Source organism: Amphiprion ocellaris, chromosome 4, assembly GCF_022539595.1.
Source record: "Amphiprion ocellaris isolate individual 3 ecotype Okinawa chromosome 4, ASM2253959v1, whole genome shotgun sequence".
Lineage (NCBI taxonomy): Eukaryota > Metazoa > Chordata > Actinopteri > Pomacentridae > Amphiprion > Amphiprion ocellaris.
The window spans coordinates 6740794-6768179 of NC_072769.1; the positions used below are offsets into that span (position 1 = coordinate 6740794).

General features: G+C 38.8%; 1 protein-coding gene and 1 long non-coding RNA gene across 6 annotated transcripts in view; both read left to right on the plus strand.

Moving 5' to 3' along the window:
* The window catches only part of tsc2 (TSC complex subunit 2), a 31433-nt gene extending 21499 nt beyond the window's left edge, over positions 1-9934 (plus strand). For 3 of the 5 annotated variants that reach the window (XM_035950508.2, XM_035950507.2, XM_035950510.2), the window contains 14 exons: positions 218-330; positions 772-1014; positions 2881-3129; positions 3767-3856; positions 5622-5779; positions 7266-7873; positions 8274-8352; positions 8433-8519; positions 8610-8796; positions 8903-9042; positions 9132-9210; positions 9291-9382; positions 9464-9562; positions 9663-9934. In XM_035950508.2, the coding sequence (XP_035806401.2) occupies positions 218-330; positions 772-1014; positions 2881-3129; positions 3767-3856; positions 5622-5779; positions 7266-7873; positions 8274-8352; positions 8433-8519; positions 8610-8796; positions 8903-9042; positions 9132-9210; positions 9291-9382; positions 9464-9562; positions 9663-9830 (2392 nt within the window). In that variant the 3' untranslated portion in view covers positions 9831-9934. The remainder of the gene's footprint in view (positions 1-217; positions 331-771; positions 1015-2880; positions 3130-3766; positions 3857-5621; positions 5780-7265; positions 7874-8273; positions 8353-8432; positions 8520-8609; positions 8797-8902; positions 9043-9131; positions 9211-9290; positions 9383-9463; positions 9563-9662) is intronic. The other 2 variants (XM_023275310.3, XM_023275315.3) reach the window with 1 other exon arrangement.
* Positions 9935-13349: 3415 nt separating this feature from the next.
* Positions 13350-18035, plus strand: LOC129348788 (uncharacterized). Its single transcript, XR_008601483.1, has 2 exons — positions 13350-13648; positions 15515-18035. It is a non-coding gene; the product is annotated as an uncharacterized LOC129348788 (long non-coding RNA).
* The last annotated feature ends 9351 nt before the right edge of the window (positions 18036-27386 follow it).

Here is a 27386-nt window from a genome sequence, read left to right on the forward strand (position 1 = left end):
CTGTTGACTGCTTATTCACTCATATGTCTTCCAGGATATAAAAACATCATCTGAACATGTTAACAAGATCTAAAACTCAGATGGAGGGCTTTAAATGCTTAAATCATAAACTAAGATTGGCAATACAAAAAAACAGTACAACTTCCCAGAGCAGGTATGACTAAAAACTTTGTCTGTTTTGCTCCTTTGTAATCATTTCACTCTCTCGGTCCTGCAGGTCAGATCCATCGCTACACACCCGCATGACCAAAGAGGCTCCAGCCAAACTGGAGTCACAGTCAAGCCAGCAGCATAACAGAGCTACGCGGATACGGGTTCGCTCCATATCAGGTAATGAATACTCCATTGCTCAGCAGGTAACACTTGGCCTCAGACCTCCTGCTGTCCAGAATTGAGAAATAATGAGGTAGCTTTCAATAGCAGGATAAAATCTTTGTATTCTCCTACATACATCCTATTATTTCTGCTGCCTTTGTCTACTTCTGATACATGATTCTTATACAGTGTATTATTACTCCATCTTGGTTTATTATGCATTAAAAGGATAATCAGATGCTAATACCTTGCTGCCTATATTTAATGTAAATGTGTATTTTAATGATGCCATTCTTTGAGGCTTTCTCCGGTGAATGGGTTCACCTGCTCTTGTTCCGCAGATTAAATTGCAGCCAGTGATTGCATTTGTGTTTTTTCATTGAATTTGAATATCTTCTCAGAGGAGCCTGCTGTTTGATGATGACTTTTCTCTGATTGTCTGACCTTATGTTTCAGGTGGTCATGCTCTTCGTGCTGGTCCTGCTCAGAGCCTCAGTCCTTTGGTGTCCCCCTCTGAGGGTGAGTTAGCTGCTCCACTTTCTCCCTCCTCCGGTCCCACCCTGGACAGTCTGGGTCCTCCCTCCTCCACTTCTGCCAACCCATCTGCTCCCCTGCCTCTGAAAGACAACCCCAGCCTGGCTGAGTTTGTCCCAATGCTCACGCAAGGCTGGGCAGAGATCTTCATACGTAGACCGTCAGGTATGTCACCATTGAACACACTGAAGTTTCATGTTCAGTGTCTGGGTGCTCTTTATTTTCATTATTATTGTTTTAGGGATAGTTAATACAAGACAGAACCGTGGTTAAGTACATTTTCTGTGGGTAACTGCATATTAGCTAAACATAACCATTTGTTGTTATTTTCTGAAGCTTGATTTTAAAATGATTTTACTCCTCTTGGGCAGCATTTTTCCTGTATATTTCAGATCAATATGAAAATGAATTCGCAGAGATTTGAAATCTGGAGAAAATCTTAACTCATTACAGTTACTTTTCCTAATAAATGAGCTGTTTTCAGCAAAGAAGTCACAGAATTTGCTGGCCAAGGCAGGAGCCCCTGTTTGCAGCTGTAGTTCAACATGCATGCAAGCTGTGAGGCAACTTGATGTTTACTGTGGCAGACTGTCTATGTTGAACTCTGTTTTAGTCTTTGCATCTTGATTTTCATACTGTACTAATGATGGGAACTAATGTCAGAAGGTGACTGATGGAAATAAATTAGTCGACAGGCCAATTCTTTGTGAAATAGTCAGCACTAACGCAAACATATTTATTTAGTTGTTAATTCTTTAACCCTTTAAATTCCACGAGAGCGGTGTCGCTCCCATTTTACAAGTGCTCTTTAAATTACCGCAACGCCTCAATCATTTGCGCTAAAGAGAAAATTCAAACGGTTCCTGAAAGAAGAGAAGATGCACTTTACGAGGTGTGTCAAAAGAACCACGTGCGAAGATGTCCATCAAAAAATCCCACGGGAGCGGCGCCGCTCCCGTTTTACAAGTATTATAAAATAAAATTTTTTGTAAATATTTATTATAGTTCCTAATTTACATTTTTGTTGTCTAATATTTGGTTCATGTTCAACTCCAGTTCCTAATTTAGTAAAATCCTGAAAAATCAAAGTCAGTTTTTTGGGTTTTTTTCACTTTAAACCATTGTTACATTGTCTAAACACATAGTTTATGTCAGATATTGCCAGATATTGAAAACTTGGGTTGTTCTGGAAAAAAAAGGGTAAAAGCCATTACTCATAGTATGATTTCTGACTCTTTTACAGCCCAGATAGAAAAATCCAGGCAACCTGTATGACCCTTGAGTGTTATAGAGTTACAACAGTATGGCTATCTCTCTTCCTGTCTCCAGCCAGTAGTATACTTTGCTGGGGTCCATGTGACATGAATTTCTTATTATAGTTCATATTTTACATTTTCTTCTTAATTTCTGCAAGTTCACAATTATGGATGGATGTTCACATGCATCCAAAATGTATGTGCACACAGCTTCTATGTTACAATAGCAATAATGTGCATGCTAGATTCTGGTCTACTGCACATGTATGATAATCCGTTCCCTACGAGACAGTAGCATGATTTAAAGGTTTGTGTGGGTTACTACATTTGTAAGTTGCCTTCTGTGCCTCAGTGTAACCTAAACTCTGCTAGCATTTACACCTGTTTGCTTCTCTCCTGCTCTCTATGCTCACATATACTGAATTTTAATACAGCTGAGTTCCCACTAAAGCGATTCTTGTTTACTTATTTTTCTGTTTCTGTTATCACACATTGAACAAGTGTGAAATAGATACTTAATTGCTGCTCATTACGACTACATGTTCACCAGAAGTTCACTTTATAGAATTTTCCAAACTGCTGTCCTGCACCGCTAAAATGTAAATGTTATAACGGTCTTCTTGAGAAACTCACCAAACACTTAAGTTGAAAACAACCACTGTACAGTGAATTTTGCGATATTTCCATCTAAAATGATCACTTGGATAGAAAGTTAGAAGCAATAGGCCTGTTTTTGGAGGCTTCACTCTTTGATTTTGTTTCTCTGCATTTACAGGTAACACTAGCTGGCTGATGTGTTTAGAGAACCCACCCAGCCCCTTCTCTTCTGAGCTCGGCAACATGCCGCTGCAGGAGCTCTCCAGTGTCCTGATGGCGATGGAGGGAGTGAAGGAGCCTCCTACTCAGACAGCCAGTGCTCCTGCCAGCACAACTGCACCTGCCCCAGCACCTATTTCTGAGCCCTTAATCCAAACACACAGCAACATCGGAGGGAAGACACACCCAATGCAGCGCTCCAACACTGGTGGGTGACAGTCTGAAGAGTCTGAGAAAGCTAGAAATATCAGAAATGTAGGGTTGTTGTTTTATCTATAAAATATTCACAGCAGCACATCCAGCACAGCAAAATGGAAAATCCTTATTGACTAGTTTATGTATTGTTATGCATGGATGCATCCCTCCACCTGACTGCCTGTTCCTGGTCCTCCTTAAATAACTGACCTAAATGGCAAATTGCCTGTAAGTTCTTTATTTAAACCTGAAAGTGATCAATAGGCCACGCTGGATTCGCTCAGGTCAGTGATTGTTAAATATCACTGCTTTGACAGGTGCTTGTTTGAGTCACATGTTCTTGTTTTGCAGAAGCCTTCTTTTCAGTGGTACCCACTGCCCTGTGTTTTATATTCATTTCTCTCTTACTTTGGGACTCAATTCCCTCCTGTTACTCATGTTCACAATCTTTCTCCATTTTTCTCATCAACTCATCTTTTTTCTCCACTCTTTTTTTTCTTTTCTCATTACCTCTGAGACTGTTCCCCTTGTTCTGATTTGGTTTCTTTTCATGTTTCGTCATCCTCACCGTGATGCTGGTTTGTGGTTGGCTGCGATGGGTTTTGTGGCTTCATTTGCCACCGACCCGTCTTCTGGCATCACGCTTGCAGTGGGCTGCTCTCTCTGGTCTCTGGGTCTGGGCACTGCCCCCCCAGGCCCTCCGGCCCCTGGCAGGTTGCACAGGAGCATTTCATGGGCAGGTACCGTCCACCACATGTGTGACCCCACACCTCCCCCCTCCAGAAAACTCCTGGTGTAGTATATTTCTTCTCACTTGTGCAATAAAGCGGTCTGCAAGCACAAACTACTGGTGGCTTTCAATAAAGTGGCTTCTACTGGGAGTTAAAAAATGTTGGCGGACAAAGCTATAAATTATCTCCCATTTGCAATTAAAAGGATAAGATCAGTGACCAAAGTATTGCATTCCCACTGAATGTTTTTTTCGGAAACATGTTTTTTCACTGCAGGTAGATGAGAAGCTAGATACCACTTTTATTTCAGTATGTTCATTGTATAGCCACGAGACGGTCAACGTAGCATTGACTAAAAACGGGGAACAATGTGTACAAGCATCTCTAAATTTGAGCATTTATGTCCGTCCAAAAACTGACGCGTAAAGAACAATTTATGGCTTCATGAGTCTTATGGCCTGACTTTTCTTGGCCAGGATTCTAGGCTTTTCTGTGTTAATTTCTGTCTCATATTTAAGAACTGAAGCAGTGACCTTCTGAAGTGTTGTCACCACTGTGAGGATGCAAAACAACCTTTATGCTAAGCAAAGTTATCTGACCCTATAAGTAAGTTTTAATTTAACAAATTTGCATGAGACTGGAATCAATTTTCTCAGCAACTTATGAGAAGACAGCAAATGCACGTTTCCCAACATGTTAAACTATTCTTTTAATAGTAAATGGGAGATGATGTGGAGGAGCTTTCTTTTTTGTTTTGCCCCCCTCTCCTCCACACCTGTCACACATAACACAGTTGTGCAAAAGACCTGCTTTTTTATGCTCAGAGATTGTGCAAGTTAAGAACTTCAGCATTTCTACTTTAATCATCAGTCTGTTATTAACATGGGAGGGACGGTCCTCAACGAGTGATGATGAAAATGTCCATGCGCTTGGATCAGTCACACCTAAAGATAGATTGTGATTAATTCATTTTTGACTCCTTTTGTGATTTGTTCTTCCTTCCTAATCATCTTCTCTAACTCCTGTGTTTCTGAAATATACTGCCAGGTCGACCTTTAACCTCTGATGTTGTCAACAGGAAAGCCCAGACCTTAGCTACAGAACATGCACTTCCTTGCTTTACTGGCAGACCAGTGGGGCGATGAAGAAATTTTCAGAGCTGCAGTTTTGAGGGCCAATGCCAACGTTTCTGATTGTGTTTTCCTTCTCCTTTGGGTGTCAAGAGAGCATTCTTTGGGGGATACAGGACTGGAGGGCCTGGTCTGGGCTGCTGTTGCAGTAGCTGCAATGTGTTCGGGCTGAAATAACCAACAAGCCAACCAAAGCAATGCATGTGTCTTGATAGAAATAAAGTAGATGAGCCAGTAATGGCTTGATGCTGTCTGCTGCATCTGTCTGTGTCTCTGAACTCAGTGTTTGTTGGTTGGAATCAACGTAGGTCTTGATTTGCACATGGCTGTGTTTGCCTGACTGCCCTCGAGTTTGTTGATCAGCGTGGATACATATGATTCAGTTTCATGTTAGATTGATTAGTTAAATTTGTGTATTTAACTGGAATGTTGAGAGAGTGTGGGTGAAATGGTGATGTCAAAATAACTACTGATAACTGATGAAATCTTTAATGTTTGTCAGAATCTCACATGTATTCATATATTTGTGTCTCTACTTGTATAACTAACAGTGGATGATACAGCTAGGTGTATGTACTTTAGATGTTTTTTTTGCGTGCATGTCCACCTATAACCCACTTGGTTGTTACTGTATCCTGCTGTAGACTCTGTGGTGGTCCTGGAGGAGGGCTCAGGGGTCATCACAGCACACACCCCTCCTGATTGGCTGGAGAGTGAAGAGTTTGAGCCAATGCCTTCAGATCCCATTGTCATGTCTGCTGACAAGTTCACAAAGACTCCCCCTCCTGGAACACTTAGCAGGGTAGGTAGCTGGTGCATATTCATAAAACGACACATACTGACTTGAACTGATGACCCCGTTCAGCAAGTACACTATCTGCATGTCGGCATCATAGCTCCACGTGAAAAGAGTTACCAGAGAAAAGTCTTTCCTAGCAGTCGAAAAACAGTTGCAACAGTAATCAGGAGGTACGGAATGAGCCCGAGTACCCATAATCAGAGCCAGAGTGGCATCCTCCTAAAGTTTCAGCACTGACAATAGGCTACTTGCACAACCTAGCTCTAGAAAACAAACAAGTGGTTATTAATTATAATCAGAGGTTCTGTGACAGTACAGACAGTATGATGGACTCCTTTATGGACGGCACACGAGAACAAAAAAAGCCTGTTTGCTTTTTTGCATTAAACGTCAAGTAGAAGGTTTTCCAAAGTACATGAAAGGAACCCTGATGAGTATTGGGAACACATCGTTTGGTCAAATGAGACCAAGATAAATGAGTTTGGCCCAGATGAGGTCTAGCACATTTGCCGTGAATTTGGCCAGGGCTACCACAGTCAATGCATAGTCCCCACAGTGAAGCACAGAATTGAGTTTCTGATGATATAGAACAGCTTGAGTGCAAAAAGTGTTGGGCAGGTGACAATTTTATGATTGTGGATATGCCAAAAATACTGACTGACAAGATGACTCACAGTTTGCAAAAGCTTGTACGGAGAGCAGTATTCCAGCATGATTATGATCTAAAGCACAATGCTAAAATCACACAAGTTTTCTGTGTGGCAATAAATGAAAATTGTGACCTGGCCAATTACATCGCCTGGCTTAAATCTAACAGAACATGCTTGGGGTATTTTAAAGAGAAAGGCAGACCAACACTTTCCTTCCAGCAAAGAGCAGCTGAGGAAAATTGTCTCTGTAGAATGGCAGAATATTTCTTCAGAAATGTGGTATCCTCACTGCCAAGGAGATGAGTCTTTCATCAAAAATAAGGTTAAGACATGCAAAGCTCTGAAAAAATACAAGATTTAAGTCTCAGGAATGAAAACTATGCTGAATTTTGGTGTATTGATTTCCTACTGTGTGGCCTGTATTTTAAAGATAGTTAATCTAATCTGTTAGACTTTAATCTTACCCTGCTTGGAAGTAATGCAGTTATACTGTAAGATTTAACAGTTTAGAATAATGCGACATTAAAGTAATATTGCACTTTTGCTGTATACTGTAGTTCACATTGCTTGTTGCAGCTTTACTGTCTGTGCCACAAGCTGATTGTATTATACTAATGTTTATCAGAGCATCTGCACCACCTGTGCTGTTTCATTACCATTTGATAGATATTCAGTGTTGCCTGCACTCCTTTTAAGTAGGTCTTCCCCTGCCTGTGTTGTAACAAGTGGCACTTACTTAGCAGTGTTTGTATTCTGCTTCTACAGCACTAGAGTGTAGTGTTTTTTAGCAATTAGATAAACTGCTAAAACATGCTAAAGCTTTTATCTTTACCTTTCAGTCCTCCTCTACCTCCAGTCAAGATGATGAAAAGTCGACTCTGGAAGAAGTGAGTGAAGGAGCGATTCCTATTGATCAGCCCAGTCTAGGACCCTCCACCCCAGGCAGTCAGGGGCCTGAACTTCCCTTTCAGACCCACACACAGTCCCAGGGTCATGGACTCAACAAGTCCAGCTCCTCACCAGAGCTCCAAACTTTACCTGAAGCTTTCACCAAAGCCGCCATGGAGTCTGAGTCTGTGCTGGGAGACACATCGCGGCCCCGAGCGCCCTCAGACGGCAAACCTCAGCTCCAGCAACCTCATTTTGACAAAGACAAGGTGGAGGGAAGTGCAGGAGGGGATATAAATGGACTGGCAGGGCAGAATCAAGCAGGTGAAGGTCCAGGTGCTGTACCATCTCAGAGTGGAGCTGGGGTGATGAGGTTGTCTTTTCCAGCAGCACCAGCACCACCCGGACCCATCTCCCCCAGTGGAGGCCACCGACCCCGGGGTCACACCATCTCAGTATCGGCCCCTTCCTCCAGGAGGGAGAGGAGGACAGAGAGGGACTCTTACCACAGTCGACCTGGACCCAGCAACACAGAGAAAATCTCTGGACTTAGTCCCAGGTACTAGATAGTTTATACAAGGAACTATCACAGCTTCTGTGGTCTGTCTCTGCCAGATGACGCAATGTATCAAGTGAAGCCAGTAAGCTCATCTCAGCTTGTTTGGCAAAATTCAAAGTGGCAGCCTGGGAGTGAAGAAAATTTTAATGATGTTCTGCAACCAAATGATACCAGATTGAAAGATTATCACATAGAAATTACCAGTTTTATTCTGTATTACATCATTTAAAAAAAGAGTGTCGCTTTATTGCTGTGTTTACTTAAAACATATTATACAATCCTTGATTTCAATTTTAATTATATTTATGTATATTTTTACATCATGTAAATATCTATTAATGCATTGCCTTTAAATGAGTTTATTTTAAATGCCATGTCTCTCTCTGTATGTCTGCTCTAGCTTCGTCTTCCTCCAGCTCTACCACTCTCCTTTCTTTGGGAATGAAGCCAACAAGCCGCTGCTGCTGCCCAAAACTCAGGTGAGGTGACTTGTCTGGTTGACCAAGAGTCTGGTCCAGTGCCATGTAAACAGTTTTACATTGTATTTTCTCTGTGGTAGGTGATAGATCGTGCTGTGAAGGTTCTAGACCAGATGCCTCCTTATGACACCCATAAGATTGGAGTGGTGTTTGTAGGAGCTGGTCAGGTGAGAATACAGGGTCCCTGATGGTAATTTAAATTGATTATCACGGTCATATAATTGCTGAATTCTCTGACTTCACGCTTTGATCTTCAGGTTAACAATGAGGTTGCCATCCTGTCGAATGAGTACGGCTCGAACCGCTACGCCGCCTTACTCACAGGCCTCGGTAAATTAATCCACCTGAAAGACTGTGACCCCGACCAGATCTTCCTTGGAGGACTGGACCAGTACGGAGATGACGGAGAGTTCACCTACTGCTGGCATGATGACATCATGCAAGGTTAGTGTGTCCATGACTGGATTGGAGGAGTCACATTTATGGTCATTTGTTTTGCAGACTGGCTGCCGGTCTGCTACGTATTCTAAATAAGATCGTGTCTCTGCAGCCATCTTCCACATCGCCACATTGATGCCAAACAGGGAGAGCGACAAGGGCTGCTGCAACAAAAAACGACACATTGGCAATGATTTTGTCATGGTGGTGTACAATGACTCCGGAGAGGACTACAAACTAGGCACGATCAAGGTAGATGCACACACACGCATGTCTAAGAATCTGAACCCTGCAGTGTACATTTTCCTTCGATGCATCATCTTTTATATTCCCTCCTTCAGGGTCAGTTCAACTTTGTAGAAGTCATTATAAAACCACTGGATTATGAATGTAACCTCGTCACCCTTCAGTGCCGCAAAGGTGAGCTAATCTCCGTGTTTCTTTTCTCGTCATGCTCCTGTCACAGTCAGTTATGTTGTATTTTTATTCCTCCATTTCAGACCTTGAGGGGTTAGTAGACACAACAGTGGTGAAAATTGTTTCAGACTGCAACCTTCCGCTGTTAGTCAGGCAGATGGCTCTGCATGCAAATGTAAGTTTTCACCTCATTTCTTTCTCTTGCGTCTTGTCAGACAACCTTAGACATATTTGACCTTTCTTTGTCTCCCCCTAGATGGCTTCTTTGGTGCATCAGTACAGAGCTAATCCCTCTGATGCATACGCCTCTAAGTGGCTGGCAAGATTACGACACATTAAAAGGATCAGGACTAGAGTAAGACCTACAGCAATTCTTCTTAATCACTGCTTTCACTGAATCATATTCTTGATTTCCACTAAACTTGATCCATCTTGTCTTCTCTGTTCTGCTTCAGGCCCAGGAAGATATTCAGTCTCGATCAACTCCTGGCATCTCGCTGACCCAAGGACACTCTCAGCAGAACAAGTCGTTTCAGCAGAGCACTCCAGCGCCAAACCCAGAAGCCTCGGGGCAGAGGAAAAGACTTGTATCAACAGTTGATGATTTCACAGATTTTGTTTGATTACATTTCTTGTCCTGGCAGACACACTTGCATACACACAAACACTGACAGGGTGTGTTTGTGTGTAAATATGTGAATGGAATAAAAAATTATCATGAAAAAGGTTTGAAATGTGGGGGTGTGCTCTTTCTCATTCTCTGAAGAAGAAATTGGAGCCCAAGTATACCTCTTACCCTTGTTATGTTTGAGTCTAATTGCTATTGCCGTAATAATGTGTCAGATGCAATGTGAAAGGTTTTCAGTTCAACTGGATTTTATATACGTAGTGCCTCTTCCTCATAGAGGGAGTAATCACCTGAATCTGCAGCTCCCCTCAGCAGCTTCATTCAGCCGTTTACTGTAAAGGCATGACAAATGATCACTCTGGCCCCATGGAGAGCAGTCATTCCACATTTAGTTATTATACCGTTTTATGGTATTTTTACGTTTTTGTAAATATTTCACCAAGATAATTAGCTACAGGTCAAGTTAATATGATGTTAATAAGGCGAACACGTGATTTATTTCATCAGAAATCATCAGGGGCCTTTGACTGTCTAATTTGCTTGAAACTTTTAATTCAAAACTGGATATTTACTATCTGTGAAATTCCAGCTTGATACAGGAAATACTTTTTGAGACAAAATATTTTTAAACAGGCCCTGTGCGGTCATCCTCCACCTTCACAATCCTCACTTGTGACTTAAAGGGGTTTTTCTGATTTAACAGGTTATTCGGAATCTTCTGTCATTTTTCTTGAGCAGCCTTCTGAATGTGTAGTTTCACAAATGTCAACCGTTCATCACCGTTATAAATTTACCCTTGAGTGCAAAAGTAAATAATGACTTTCACACAGAACACTAACTGTAAAAAAGTGTTCCACTCCTAGAAATGGGTAAAGTGTAGAATGGACACATACGCTACCAGTCAAAAGTTTGGACACACTTTTTCATTCAAATGAATGAGAACATGTGTCCAAACTTTTGACTGGTAGTGTACTTGCCTTCAAGTAATTTATTGAGCAGAAAGCTGAATTTTTGCATTAGAATATGATCCTTAAACAAAAAATATATAGTATAATAGACATAAATTGTACAGTGTACATCTGTGTCAAAGCTGTCCCACGGTTTACCTGAAATGTAGATATTTGGGTACGTCCTTCTGCTTCTTGAGGTTGATATCAAATAGAGCTTTGTGACACTTGGAGTCACTCTTTGCCACGTGTCTTCCAGATGCACAGGTTGGTAGCTTCCCATAGTCCAGGTGTGAATGTCACAGACAATAAATGATGCCAGTTGACTAGTGCCATCATTCCCTCATTGATTGGAGCTGCATCTGCTTAACAAGTGTAGTATCTGATCTGAGACATGTATTAGTTGATAAGTTATTAGAATGGAATCTGTTTTGTCTGTTCTATTAGCTGACCAGCAATTTGTGGGAAAACATATGTTTCCTCTCTCCCTGCGTAAACAGCCTGAGGTAATGTTTATGCAGGGGTCCCCCATCCAGATAGTGATGGATGGGCCCTATAGAGGTGAGGGGGTATCCTGTATCCTGTTTTTACCAAGTTTTCTAACAGAGACTAGATGTTGTGACCTCATACATCACCAAAATGACCACCAGCCCTTTGTTCAAGTGGGATTTTCACATTGGCTCTGAAGTCTCCATGGCGCCTGAACAGATGCTGTCTTTATTATATAATAAAATCATATTATGTAAAAGTAACAGTGTCAACGGATGTTTTCTTCAACATCTACACATCCTTGAGGTCTAAGAAACTACGACACTAGAAAACCTTACATCGCTGTGCACAGAAACACAAATGTTTTTCATCATTCCTTTACTGGTGACGCCCTTTGAAAATTTTGTAGGTTATAGGAAAACCAAAAAATAAACAAAAACAGACAAGAAAGAAAGCATAGCTGTGATCAAGTATCTGTATATAAAGGGAATGACCCCCAAGGAAATACACAAAGACACAGTGAACACACTTGGTAAGGCCTCCCCTTGCTACCTGTTGATTTCAAGTGGACACCCAAAATCAGTGACCGCGGACAATAAACTTGGACTGTCCAACATGTAGTGGAACCCATGGACATCATTGTCCATCTCTGGCTTCTTTCTTGTCCATTTTTTGGTTTCCTTGTCACTTAACGATTTTCAAAAGGCGTCACCAGCAAAGAAGCTTATGCAGACAGTGATATAAGGCCTTACAATATACGCTGATGCCCCAGAATGGAAGCTCTGCCCATTGCTTTCTGGTGAGGCTGAGAACTTTTTGAAGTCCTCTTGTATGTAGTATTCTCGAATTCTCAGTAAGTTTGGTTTCGAAACAGTGATGACCTAATTCAAAACTTGAGGCTTTAAAACAGTATTCCACAAAATAATAGATAATGCTGTGGTGGCTAAGGGTCCGTGTATATTTTGGCAATTGGATTTTCCGTTCTGAAACGGGTATTGAAAAACAAAAAACGAGTGGTTATTTGATTTTCGTTTTAGAATACAAAAAATAAAATTGAAATACAAGGCATTTTTCCTTTTCATGATCAAAAAGGGATATACGAAATTTTAAAAATGCTTTGAATTTTATTTTATATTTAGAATAACAAAAAAATAAAATCAGTAAGGGACAGAAACGAAAAAACGTCCGTTTTTTTCATTTTCTGAGAGCGGAAGTGGTCATCAGCAAGTGTGGAGCCAAACCACAACAAGATTCTCAGAGGGCGGAGCCAGAGAGCAGCGATTGGTCAGACCATAGATCTATAGAAGACAGCGCGCTAGCGTATCTAGCGTTCTATATACATCTATGGTCGGCACATCTGGTAGCATCTCTGGCTGTTATTGACCTTTTTTTTGGAGTAAAACACGGTAAGAAGATAAATACTTCTAACCGGTAGCGTTGTTTTGTTGTACGTTAAGTCAGCGACTCGTGAAGAGTTGTGTTTTGTCGTGTTTGAGCAGTTGGTCCGGACGTGTTAGCTAGCGGGCTAATTAACACAGGTGGCTAACTTACCGTTGAACACCTGTGTTAGTTGCTGCGGCAGCTGTCCGTCATTATTAGAATGAACTTCTCAACCTGTATTTCTCTGCTGTGTATTTTAGCTTTTAAAAAACTTATTTTACTTTAAGGTTAACTGAAACCCGTTCAGCTGCATTGAAGTTTAACATTCAGCTGGTTTGAATTAAACTGCGCTTAACATTGCACATTACCTCTCTGAATCTCCATAATTTCATTAAATTCCTTCTCTCTTCCACTGCTCAAGTTCAATCCAGTATATGAAGTGACATTAATAGTGCATAAACTAACAACCAGCCATTGTATTTATTGATTGCATGTATTTGTATAAAACATGAGATGAAACATCCTACTTTTGGATCTAGAAATGCACAAGCCATTCATTTTCAGTCACCTGACGAATTAAACTCCCCCTTTTATGTGAGGTTGAAGCAGAAAGTCTGAGTTAACAAATAAAGTTGTTTGTAATTTGCGATACCTGTTATCTCTGACTGAGGCTTTAGTTTTTGTTGTGCTGATTTACATGTAGAAACTTTGTTCAGGAAGATTTCTCAGTAGCTCAGAGGACAGGCTGCTTTTTACACAACCTTGTAAGAGAATGTCTGTCAATGCTTTCAGCAGAATTTAGAAACACAACACTTCCTAAACAGATATTTTGAGGCTGTGAGGTTGAACGTTTGAGAGTATATCAGTGTGTTTGTTTGTGGTCTTTCTGTTTCTAGGTGGAAGCTGAATTAGTGAGGATGACTCCTGCTCCTGTCATCTCTAAGCTCCTCACACATCTTTACCTGCACATGAGGAAAATCACTCCTGTAGAATGCAGGTATGTTTGTCATTATTATAAAAAGATGTTGCCTGGTGACCTGTCAGAAACCCATTATACAGAGTCAGCCAAAATAATGTTTACACACATCAGGAAAAGAAAAACTTGCATAAATATTTCAATACCAAATTTATTCAGACATCACGAGATGAATAAAAGTTATCTTTGGCCTCTACAATTACAAGAGGTGCTCAAAGTGGTGGCCACTGGCTTCCAGACATTTCTGTTGCGTTGTAGACGTCACTTGTTGATGCTCCATTCATGAGGGTAGCGCCATCTGTTGGGAAAACATCGTACAACAGGACACAGAGTTGTCATGATTTGATCAAACTTAGAAAGAGGAATCTATATGTATAGAAGTACTTATACAAATGAAATATTTATAAAAGTTTTTCTTTTCCTGATGGGTGTATACATTATTCTGGCTGACTCTGAACTTAATGAGAACAAAACTGTCATTTAATTGTTGCTTTGAAAGCTTCTTTAGTGAAAACCAGCTGGTGTTCTGCTTTGAAACAAACTGCTGTTGAGGTCTGTGTTTTTAGGTTTAACCCCACAGTTTCTGAATGAACTGATAGTTTTGTTTTTTTTTTCCTGATCAATGTGGACGTTATAATTGATGGTAACATTTACTGATCATATAATCAGCATGACAATATAACAGTAGAACATTCTGACCACCTGACTAATACTGTGTTGGTCCCTTTATGCTGCTAAAACTCCTCTGAGCCAGTGGTTCATCAGAACCTCTGGGGATGTCCTGTGGATTCTGTGGATCCTGTGGGTTGCAGTGTGGCTCCTACCTAGACCAGGCTGATCCTGGACCATCCCACAGATGCTCCATCAGATCTGGATGTGGGGAGTGTGGAACCCAGGTGAACAGCTTAGCTCTGTCGTGTTCCTCGGACCACTCCTGAGCAGTTTTAGTTTGTCCTGCTGAAGGTGGCAGCTGGCATCAAGGACTGCTGTTGCCATGGAGACTAGGGGGTTGTTTGTCCTGCAGTGTTTAGGTGGTGGTACATGTCAAACATCCACATGAACGTCAAGGTTTCCCAGCAGAACGTTGCATTAGAACAAGATGATGGATGTTGTTCTCTTCAGCTGTCAGTGGTCAGAATGTTGTGGCTGATTGGTGGATCTGTCTGCCTTTACTCTGACATCCAGAGTTATACAAAAGTGTAGTATGTGTGCAGTGCAGAAGAGATTTACTTTATTGTATGCAGTTTTTTTTTGTTTTTGTTTTTAAGGGAGAGCCTTTTTTTTTTATCCACCTGAATGAAGACCCAATGTTCCCCTTCAAAGGATAGTTAATAATTACTACGGCTTCCATAGTGGTCCCATCAGAGAAAATCATATCCATATACAGATTTTTATTAATTCCAGGCCTGGTTCAGTAAAGGTTATAATAATAACTACATGGGATAATTCTTTGTCGCAGTTGGAATTTTGCAGACTGAGAGATGGTTGAGAAGGTTTACAGTTCTTGTTTTAGCCAAATATGTTATAATAGAATATCTTTGTTGTCATTGTACATGAAATTATCTGCAAACCAGCAAAGTGCATCAGTCTGAGGTATCTAAAAATAAATAAGTAAAGAAAAATGCTTCTAAAGCCAATAATAAACAGAATATTTTGAGGGAATATTCTAAAAAGGAAAGAAAAGCTCCATTCTCACTCCTCTCAGGATAAACTGTCATTAAAATTGACTTTAAATTTCACTTCAATATGAGATAAAAAAACATTTACTTTCATTACTGATATTGTCAAGTTTTAATAAAGTTCATGCTACTTTATAAAATGATGAAAGTGAATAAATTGTATTTCTGTGATCTGTGTTTGATTTCTGTCTTTTCTCCTGTCATCCAGATGTTCAGAGGGAGATGATGCCACATCTGGTCCAGCTGATGGAAGGTCTTGAAGTTCTCTGACTGGCCTCGACTGAAGATGGTCGTCTCTCTGGATTTAAGGTTCAGATGCTCAGTAACAAACTCCACCAATGAGCCAACAGGGAAGCTTTAGGTTTATTAAATGTTGCTATGAAGGTTTTGCTGTGTTTCTTTGTGAATGCAATGTGCTCCAACAGAAACTTGAATTAGAACTTAGAAGTAAATCCTTCCATCTCAAAGGATTTAGTTGCATTAATAACCTCATAACATTCTAATTTTTATTCCAGTCTTGGTTGTAAATAGAATCTCTGTATTGATTCAGGTAAAAACTGAACTTCACAGCATGTTGGAGCAAAACAACCAGATGAAAACTGTGAAGGTCTTGGATTGTCAGACCGTAATGTTGCAGCTCAAAGCAGCTTTTCTATCTCAGTTCATTCTGACATTCAGCTATGAATCAACACAGCAGATGGTGATCCATGCTGTGGAAGTCTCACATCTCCTGATTTAATGGAGCTGCTTTGCACTTTTTACACTGTTTATTCACCAACACTTTATTTAATAAAAGTCCCATCTAGTTTTTATGAGGAATGTGATGTTTTAATTTCTTCTGCAGTCTAATGTAACAGCTGGAATTGTAACATCTGTCCCGATATTGATGAAACTTTAGCGTTGCCATGGATACATGAGTGTTAAATTCAGTCTATGTTTCCATTTTGAGAAATTCCGTCCAGCAGATGAGTTGTTTTTTACTGCCAGCTACCATTCAGTCTGAGATATTAAGAATAAATAAATGTGCATAATGTGGAAATGAACAGATTTTATTTTTATTTATTCGTACAGCTGCTACAGGTAAGGTTCCAGAATGTGGAGGAATTTAGTCTCACAATCACAGACAATAAATGTTTATCAGCACAATACAAAAAGATTCATTTTAGAGATATTCCAGTTAAGACTCTAGAATATCATGATTTATGTAAATTTACCTCAATAATATGAATGTTCAGGTTAAGATTGTGCAGTGATATTTATTATGTAAGTTTAGCTGATTAAAGTTTATGACTCTGCACTACAATATTATTTAAATTTACATCATTATTGTAATATTTAGGGTCAGACCCTACAGTATTGAGATTTAGAAATCAAATATTCTATAAAATGTAAATACGCTGAACTAAGTTGGATGTATTTAAGTGAGACTCTACAATATTATTTGACACAAATCTATCTAAATCAAAATTTTAATCATTTTACTCCAAACATTTACTGGACTGATTTAAACATTAAAATCACTCCTTTCTAATCCTCTGCTGTACGTTCAAACCTGAGGCCTTAAATAGAAACACACAAGTATCTGATTGAAGGAACTTCTGCAGAGTTCTGGTTCCAGAACATGATGATAGAATTATAGACAAACTTTAACAAAAGCTGCCTGAGAGTTTACAGGTTTTTATGTTAGATTTCTTCAGTAATTTAATGAGAGTTATCAGCAATAATCAAGTGTTCATTTGATGAACTTCATTTCCTAAAACATCCAGAATTGGAGCTCATATCTTTGGCAGCTGTAAAGTTTCTGCTCCTTAGTTCACAACACAATGAATTAATTCCTAAAACACTCTCAATGCTGGAGAGCGTTTGATGCTGAAGCAGTGACCAGTTTTTCTGTTTCTTCTCTGGAGATGCACAATGAGGGACGTCTGCAGCGACTGAGAAAGAGTCTCACCACATCCTGACATGAGGAAAAAGACTTTATTGAAGACTAGAATGAGGAAAAACTATCAGACAGCAGACGGCTGCATTCAAGGTGAGCTCTGAACATTTGATCTGGAACAGGAATTCAATAACGGCAGCATGAGCTTCATTTCTGTCTGTAGCTGCTGAATTCATGGATGAATCATCTGGCACTAGAGAGGAAGACCATCAAACATCCACGTCAGCTGATGGAGGTCCAAGAGTCTCACTGAACAAACAACCTACAGAGTGAAGACCTCTAACCTGATTGGACGGCCTTCTATTCAGCCACATGTGTGAACAAATGCCTCTAAGTTGATTTGTTTTCTAAAATAAATCTAGTTTGAGTCCTAATCTATGCCTGTGTGTTTGCTTCTGTACACTGCTGTTAACAGTTTAGGCTGTTAGATTGTTCCAGATAAGACGAGTACAAGATTCTTCAGAGCCGTTCTACCAAGAGCCTGACAGGAAGAACTCCAACAGCTACTGAATGTTCCTGTGGTCCCCTCAAGGCTACAGGAGGAGCCCTACGAGGACGAGCCGGTCCACCTGATGGCAGCCAGTCGCTGCGGTTCAAAGCCAACACCGACTACGTGGACTTCTACTGGACCACACGGAGGCCTTCAAACCGGACCAACAAGTTCACCGACTCCCCGACTCGTGGGTCTGAGGACGCTGCCGAGCCTCGGTCCAGCAGGCCTCCTGTCTGTGGATGTTTGAGTGCTGAGAGGTTTGTGGATGCATGTGAACATGTCTGTGTTGAAACAGCAGCTTTTGACTCAGTAACGCCGGGAAAAACCAAGAGCTCCTTTATTTGTGACTTCCACTTAAAAAACGGATGAAAATAAGTTTGCCAGGGTTCTGACTGATAACAGATTATTAAATGATGAAAATAATCGTTTAAATATTCCTTTAAACAATTGTTTTAGGTCTACATTTCCTTTACACTGACTTCTTGGTATATGTACAAGTATTTTGGGTGAATATACCATTAAGCCTGATGTTCAAGGGTTCTTCTGGGAATATACCATTAAACCAACCTTTTAGGTAAATGTTCCAGGATGTTGGGTAGAATATACCATCAGATAAACCTTTTAGGTCTATATTGGAAGATTTGAGAGTAGAATATTACTCCAAACCACCCTTTAGGTCTATATTTAAGGTGGAATATTCCTTTACACCAAGATTTTTTGGTCTACATTGAAGGATTTTAGGTGGAATATTTTTGAACGAACTTTTTAAGTTCATGTTAAATCATGTTGGGTGGAATATACCATCAGACCAACCTCCAAGGTCTACAGTAGTGAATTTTAGGTGGAATATACCAATAAACTCACCTTTTAGGTCTACATTGGAGGATTTTAGGTGGAATTTTCTTCCAAACTGTCTTTTAGTCTACATTTAAGGATGTTTAGGATGGTATATTCTTCCAAACCAACTTCTCAGGTCTACATTTCAGGTGGAATATTCCTCCATACTAACTTTTTTGGTCTACATTGAAGGATTTTTTTCTAAACCACCCTTTTGGGTCTATATATGAGGTTTTAGGTGGAATATTCCTTTTAACCAGCCCCTCAGGTCTCTTTGATGATTTTGGATGGAATACTCGATTAAACCAACATTTTAGGTGCATGTCCAAGGATTTTTGGTGGAATGTTCCTTTAAGGTGGATGTGGGAGGACCTTGAAGGTGGAATACTTCCTGAAACCAACCTTTTAGGTCAATATTCAAAGATTTAAGGTGGAATATTCCTTTAAACCAACCTAAATTTCATGTTTTGATCGTTGTCAAGTGAGAAACCTTAATCCAGACTCCTCATAATGACGTTTGAGATTTATGCTGCTGTTATTTGTTTAGTCCAGACTAAATGACAGAAATCCACAACTGTAATTTTATTTCAGGACTCCGTTATTAAATGTCAAAACAATCCATGTGACTCTAAAAACTCAACAGCTTTACAAACTCTAAGATTAAACTCTCCACAAGGATCCAAAATAAGCTGGACTTCTACATGAGAGCGTCAATTATTCTTCATCTGCTTCCTGAAAAGTTTGGTCAATAAAAAAGACAAAAACTAATATTTTCACTTGAATTAAAGACAGACTTTGTGATTTTTCTGCTCACGTGTTGTTGTAAACTTCCTCTTTCAAATAAATATCCTCCTAACTCCCTGGAAACCAGCGTTTGTCCTGTTTTTGTGTTGCTCCTCGGCGACCCTAGACAGCCGGGTCGTAATGTTGTTTGAGAAACACACCACACTATGACGTTTTTACAATGAGGATTCTACTATGAAACCAGTTTGACATGTTCAGGCGTTCTTTGTGTGAAAACTCAGAGATTTCAGGTATCAGAAGGTGGTTTTCAACCTGTTGAGCCTTAATTGGTTTAGTGACAGTGAAACACACCTGAGCTAGGATTTCCTGGGTGCAAGTCCCAGGTGGCGTTGTCGGGACCATAATTGGTCTAATTGGCTACAAACATTCCTCGAATTTCGCCACACTATACTATCATGTCTTTTGGACGACATGCTATACTATGACGTTTTTAGAGCGACATGCTATACTATGACATTTTTTTGGACGACATGCTATTCTCTGACGTTTTTTGGACGACATGCTATACTATGATGTTTTTTGGACGACATGCTATACTATGACGTTTTTTGGGTGACATGCTATACTATGACGTTTTTTGGACGACATGCTATACTATGTAGTTTTTAGAGCGACATGCTATACTATGACATTTTTAGAGCGACATGCTATACTATGACGTTTTTTGGGCGACATGCTATACTATGACATTTTTTGGACGACATGCTATACTATCATGTTTTTTGGATGACATGCTATACTATGACGCTTTTAGAGCGACATGCTATACTATGACGTTTTTTGGGCGACATGCTATAATATGATGTTTTTTGGACGACATGCTATACTGTGACGTTTTTAGAGCGACATGCTATACTATGACGTTTTTAGAACAACATGCTATACTATGACGTTTTTAGAGCGACATGCTATACTATGACGTTTTTTCAATGACATGCTATACTATGATATTTTTAGAGCGACATGCTATACTATGACGTTTTTAGAGTGACATGCTATACTATGACATTTTTAGAGCAACATGCTCATTTGTTGGGCGACACGCTATACTATAGGCTTTTTTAATTGACATATTACTATGGCTTTTTTTGTTTTAGTTTTTTGTTGTTTTTTCACAACATTACTATACTTTTACTTGTGCAATGAAATTTATTCTATGGCATTTTTTAGACAACATATTATACTCTGATGTTTTCTTGAATTACATACTATTTTGACAATATACTGCACTATGACATTTTTTGAACCACATATACATGACAATTTTAGGCAACATCCTATCAATTTGTGCTTTTTGAACCACATAATAATCTATGAGTTTTTTTATTTTTGCCGACATGATAGACTATGAACTACAGGTCATACTATGTTATTCTTGAAAAGTATACTATACTTTGACATTTTCTGAACTACATCCTATACTATGGCATTGTACACAGAGTGCTTTGGTTACATGTTGATTTATAATCTAGATTTTTTTTGGTTTTGTTTTTTGACGGGATTACCACAGACCTGACCATGAACACCGTTGACACCCACCTGAGGGAGACGCTGCCTAAGATCTCAAGGCTGCTTGGTCGTGGTCTTTCTGGTCCTGCTCCAGAACGCCTTCATCAACTACATCTTCTTTTGAAGAGGCCCTCAGATGCTGTAATCTCTGACCTTAAGGAGGAACTGCTACTTTCACTCTGTAACGAGACGGCGGTTATTTTAAAGACCCAGCTTCTGGCGGCTTTGAGTGAAAATTTAACATCCATCAAAATGGAACCTACAGACAGTTAAATCTGAGCTGTCGGTCAGTATTTCAAACATCAAGTCCGACCCGGGTGCCCTAAAGCATGCTGTGGGTGAAACGGAAACTTCGCTCTCCACATCACCGACGACATCGTCACACTCCAAAGCAGAGCACCTGTCTGCTGAACTTTTAAAATTGGACTATAAAGGTGAAGAATGTGAGCAGCAGCAGACTGTGAGCAGCGGAACAGATGTGTTCAGAAAGAAGTCATTTTCTTTTTTCTTTTCTTTTGGTTGACTTGATGCTGTCAGATGCAGATGTTGGAGCTGATTCTGATCTTTCAGGATAAAAAAGCTGCTTTACCTTCACATACTTTTCAGGAAATTATTCTCAGGTTTTCTCTGCTATTTATATTTTTATTATCTGTGATTATTTCATTATTGTAAAATAAAGTTTGAGGCATAAAGACTCATTTAGCTATTTTATTCCTGAAATCTTTGACGTAGCAGAACTAAACTTCCATTTTCCTTCTTGGACTTCTGATGCTAGAACTAAACGTATCTTCAACACAGATCATCTGGTTTTAATGAATCAGCAGCAACATCACAACAACAAATGAGACAATTTTCAACAAATTAATGAAACGATGTCATTTAAAACTATCAGAGTCTGTTTTAGTGTCAAATTAAAGCTGATTACTGACAACTAGAACATTAACGTTACTGTTTTAATCACATTTAAGTTTCCTGAATGTTACATTAACGTCAACCAGCCACAGTTTTATGAACTTAATGAACCACATTACAGGAACACAACACACTTCAGCTGTTGACAGGAAACAACACAAACATCGTTAGCTTGATGCTACATTTAGCTGCTAATCAGGACTGGTCAGCTAGCTTGGTTAGCATCGCTAATTCACATTAAAGCTAATATTCACTGGATGCTAACTCTCTTCTCTGGTCAACACCAACTCTTGGGGTTCACTGCTCACATTATATCTGACTCTGAAGTTGAACTTAAAGTTCATTAAAAGCGGCATCGATCAGTAAATTATCATTTATTACCGACGAGCTGTCGGAATCCTTCAGTGTCTGTTGGTCCAATCAGCCGAAGGACTGAATTACTGAACTGAAAACTGATTAAAACAAGACAACGGACAGTAAAACTGTCTGTGGAAAATGTGCTGCTGCTCCACCGATAAATACCAACAAACTAAAACAAACTTGGTGGAAGTGTTGCTTTTAGTGATTTTTTTAATAAATAGCAAATATGAAGCTTTCATTTTTCTGGAAGCAAAAGGAAACGTTGCTTATCCGTAGTTTAGCTAACTTTAGCTGCAATTTCACCATGTTCTAACGGATAGATCTTTTTTAAAATATTGAAATAGCTGCACTTCCTTTGTATATTTGGTCATTTCTTATGTTGCTGCTGTTTCATTGCAATTATATTTTAATAATATCGCTTTAAATACAGATAATTGAAAAGAAAAAAAGGGCTCTGAAATACTCAATGACCTGATACGTCATCTAGTGTTAAACTGAAAAGAATTCTTAATAATATAAAATGTAACTGACTGAGCTGTATTAATTAAATCGAGATATTTCAAATTGAAAGAAACACACTGACTGAAAGATTTCACTCAATTAAACCTTTAATTCATTTACCTAAGAAATCCATCCTTTAATGTCTTACCTTAAAATGACCTACATTTTTAAAAAATATAGGTGCAAAGTAAATGTTTCACACTAAAGATGAATCACTGATGAACATTTAATTGCTCAGCAGATATTCAGGACTACTGACAACACAGAACATTAACCTCACTGTTTTAATCACATTTAGGTTTTCTAAATGTTACATTAATGTGAACCAGTGTCTCCATGAACAGTTACATTAACAAAATGCACTACATTACAGTAACACAACACACTTCAGCTGTTTACTTGAAACTCAACACAAACATCGTTAGCTTAATGCTACGTTAGCTTTAATCAGGCTACAACTGAGCAGCTAGCTCGGTTAGCATCGCTAACATTAAAACTAATATTTACTGGAGGCTAACTTTCTTCTCTGATCAACATACACAGAAATAAACTCCACCAACATCTGGAGTGCATGGTACACATTATATCTGCCACTAAAACTGCATATAAAGTGCAGTAGAATCAGCACCGATACGAAAGTAAACATTAACTTACCAAACTATCAGAGTCCTTTCAGTGTCTGCTGGTAGAATCAGCCGAAGGCAGAAAACTGGTTAAAACAAGCCACTGGGCAGGAAAACTGTCTGTGGAAAATGTTCTGCTGCTCCACCGATAAATAAACCAACACTTATTATATTAGAATTAATCCAAAGGAGAACAGAGTCTCTGCCTCCTCCACAGGACCTGTCAATCATTCCAGACCAGATTGTCAATCAAGTAACCCCACCTCCTGGCTTCTCCAAACTTTAACGCTCTATAAAAAAAAATCAATATTGATTTATTTTAAGATCGGCCACCTGATCTCTCGTTTTGACCATGAAAACTAACGATATATATATATATATATATATATATATATATATATATATATATATATATATATATATGTATATATATATATATATGTATATATATATATATGTATATATATATATATGTATATATATATATATATATATATATATATATATATATATGTATATATATATATATATGTATATATATATATATGTATATATATATATATATATATATATATATATATATATATATATATATATATATATATATATATATATATATATATATATATACACAGTCTATGCACCGTACTCTGTTTGGCTCCACACTTGCTGATGACCACTTCCGGTCTGAGAAAATGAAAAAACGACATTTTTTTGTTTCTCTCTTACTGATTTTACTTTTTTGTTATTATAAATATAAAAATGAAAATCAAAGCATTTTTAAAATTTCGTATATCCCTTTTTGATCATGAAAAGGAAAAACGCCTTGTATTTCAATTTTAATTTTTGTATTTTAAAACGAAAATCAAATAGCCACTCGTTTTTTGTTTTTCAGTACCCGTTTCAGAACAGAAAATCCAGTTGCCAAAATATACACGGACCCTACAGTCAGATTTAGTACATAACTATTGTTGCCATGCTTTCATTAGGCCAGCTGACCAATCAGAGCAGAATGGGTGTTTCAGGTGGAGTACCTTAAAGAGACAGGAGCTAAAACTGAGAGGCAGAAGAGGTGCTGCAGAATTGTTCAGTATGACAAAAGCAATCTGTTTTTTCAACAATAAAGCATGTAAACATATTGGTTTGTACCCCAAGATAAGATTACAAACATAAATGTGGATAGTATCGGCTCTTTAAAGACTTCCAATGGCATTCCAGCTCTATACACTGTGCCCATGGGGGGAGATTTGCTGCGTAGAATACTAGCTGTGACTTGAATTCTTTAGTTTGACCCTAAGGGTAGGATGTGTCGTGACTATAAAGACTTACCCATTCCAATTGCTGCTGTGCCCTTGACAGTGATGCTGATCTCTAGGGGCAACACAGTCACACTCCACATCATTCTTCAAAAGACCTGTATGATTATTCCCAGTCAGAATCACAAATGTAGCAAATCCTCATGTATTATTTAAGGTCTGGGTGCTATAAAGAAAAATTGGAGGCCAATCACAGGAAGAAGCTCACCAGGAGGGTGTTCATGCACATCGTAGTCAATTCCAACAAGTAGATCAATGTTTTTTTTAATCCTCCACCCATTCTGTGGAGGCACAGTGTGAATTCTTATGTGTAAAAATGTGTAAAATACAGACACAACACAACAACAGCAAAGATTCACTGTTGTATACAAACTGGTGGATAAATTCTTCTCTCCATCATCTTTTTGATGAAAATTAATGGAATTAATTAATTCAATTAATTCTTTCAAAAAGGACATACAGGAAATATTAATCTTTAGGAAGTAAATGCCAAATAGTAATAAATGTCATTATGAAGGGCTGTTTAGGAGAGAACATTTTCCTCTATGTTCTCCTCAATTATACTCATGCATGTAAGCTTTACGAAAAAAGTCAGTTGTTCATCATATATTTCAACCTTGAGAACAAATGTACATATTGATTTTCATACAGAACACTGCTTGTAGAGAGACTATGAAACTATTTAAAATGTAAAACATAAATATATTTACCTTTAGATGCTTTTATTGAGAAGCAAGTAGAACTCTCACACCAAAATCAATTCTGTACAGAAGAGCATATTCAGGAAAGAATAACTTTTATGGAAAAAACACTTTACGAAGACAGTAAGATGCTAATAGAGAACTGAAGTCTGAGAACACTTGCTACCTGCAGTTTAGTCAACTTACAGTTTATACAATGCAAATGTACTTACTGTGACATTTATTGAATCTGGAAATATTTCCACCTTTTGCACCTTCTACTTCTTTCACTTTCTTTTCATATGAACCTTTACATTCAACTGCATCTTGTACATACTTTTTATGCTAACTTTAAGTCATTACACGCATGTTCTGCAATGTGAAAAACCAGTATGAATTCTGTGGATTTTGAGATGTATTTACTGCATGATTAGATTTTTCTTTCATTGATCTGCATCATTTTTGTCATTTTACCTTTAGGTATACGTTGAAGTTACCAGACAATTGCTTGAATACATCGTAAAAGAAAAGAAGGGCTTAGTTTTAGGGTTGAGAAGATTTACAAGAGTCCCAACTCTATATCCAAAAGTAAAAAACAAATCACAGTCTGCATCATTCACTTTAGCTCTTTGGCTTTTGAGAGGTCCCAGTAAATCTCAACTGTGTCCATATCTCTGACAAACTACCACAGAAATGACTAGAAAGAAACAGCTGAGTAAAGAAACAAAAGTACAGATTTGCACCTTGAGCAAAGAAGGATACACTGAAAGAGAAATTGCAGAACACCTGATGGCATCCAGCGAAGGAAATCACAACACTCTAAAGAGACTAGAAGGAACTGAAAGCTATGATGATAGTAAAAGGTCTGGTAGAAAGAGGATTACCACAAAAGCAGAGGATAACATATGAATGTCACCAGTAAGAGAGATTGGCAGAAAACAGCACTGTAAATAAGGGAGGAAATCAACATGACAAGGTCAAAACCCATATCTCTGACAAGTGTGAAAAGATGTTGGAGAGAGGCTGGTCTGAAGGATTGTGAATCTGCAAAAAAACACAGCTTTTTCCAAAGAACAAGAAAAAAAGATACGATTGGGTAAAAGCACACAAAAATTGGACCTATGATGCCTGGAAACAAGTTCTCTGGACCGACAAAAGCTAGTTTGAACTATTTGGTTCAAATTGCAAAGTCTATATCTGCAGACAAACTGCTGAACGTCTTAAAGCACCATGTGCAACATCCACAGTAAAGCATGGAGGTGGTAGTGCCATGGTATGGGGATGTTCTACAGGTGATAGAGATTTGTTTGAAGTAAAGGGTATCATGAAGAAGGAACAGCACCACTCCATCCATCTGGACTAAAACTTGTGGATCGAAAGTTTGTTTTGCAGCAAGATAATGACCCTAATCATTCTTCCAAGCTCTGTCAGGGTTACCTAGACAAAAAAGAAGAGGAAGGTGTTCTTCGAAAGATGGTTTGGCCCCCTCAGTCTCCAGACCTCTCTCCAACTGAGCTTGTGTGGGATGAATTGGATCGATTAGTCAGAAAAGCGCATCAGCAGTCTCTCATTGATCAACTTAAGAAAGCTTAGAATGCAATTCCTGGCACATACCTTAAAAAACTTGTGGAACGAATACCTCGTATATGCCATGCTGTTGTTCAAGCCAGAGGAGGTTACTTTGAAGAAAGCAAGAAAATCTGATCTGATAAGTGACTCTCAATATAATAGTCATGTTTGGGTTTTTTTTGCAAAGTGTGCCTAACTGGATGAAACTATGATCTTTTTTGTACATTTGTACACAGTTTGATCTTGCTTCCAAACTTTTGGTCTGTAGTGTATGTTCAAAACTATAATACTGACTTAAAGCAGCTGCTGCATCCAAAACCAAGAAGGCAGAAAACTGTTCAAATATAAGTTCATGGTATAACAAAACCTCTTCCCAACACAAGGTCTGTGAATATTCCCAACACATGATCTGAAGAGTTTTACAATTGTGTATATCTTCTTTAGAAAAAAAAGCCTCTTATTCAGGATTAGAATCGTCACTATGGAACACAATATTCTATAACAAAATGTTTCCCTTTATGCTGCTCACAAAAACAC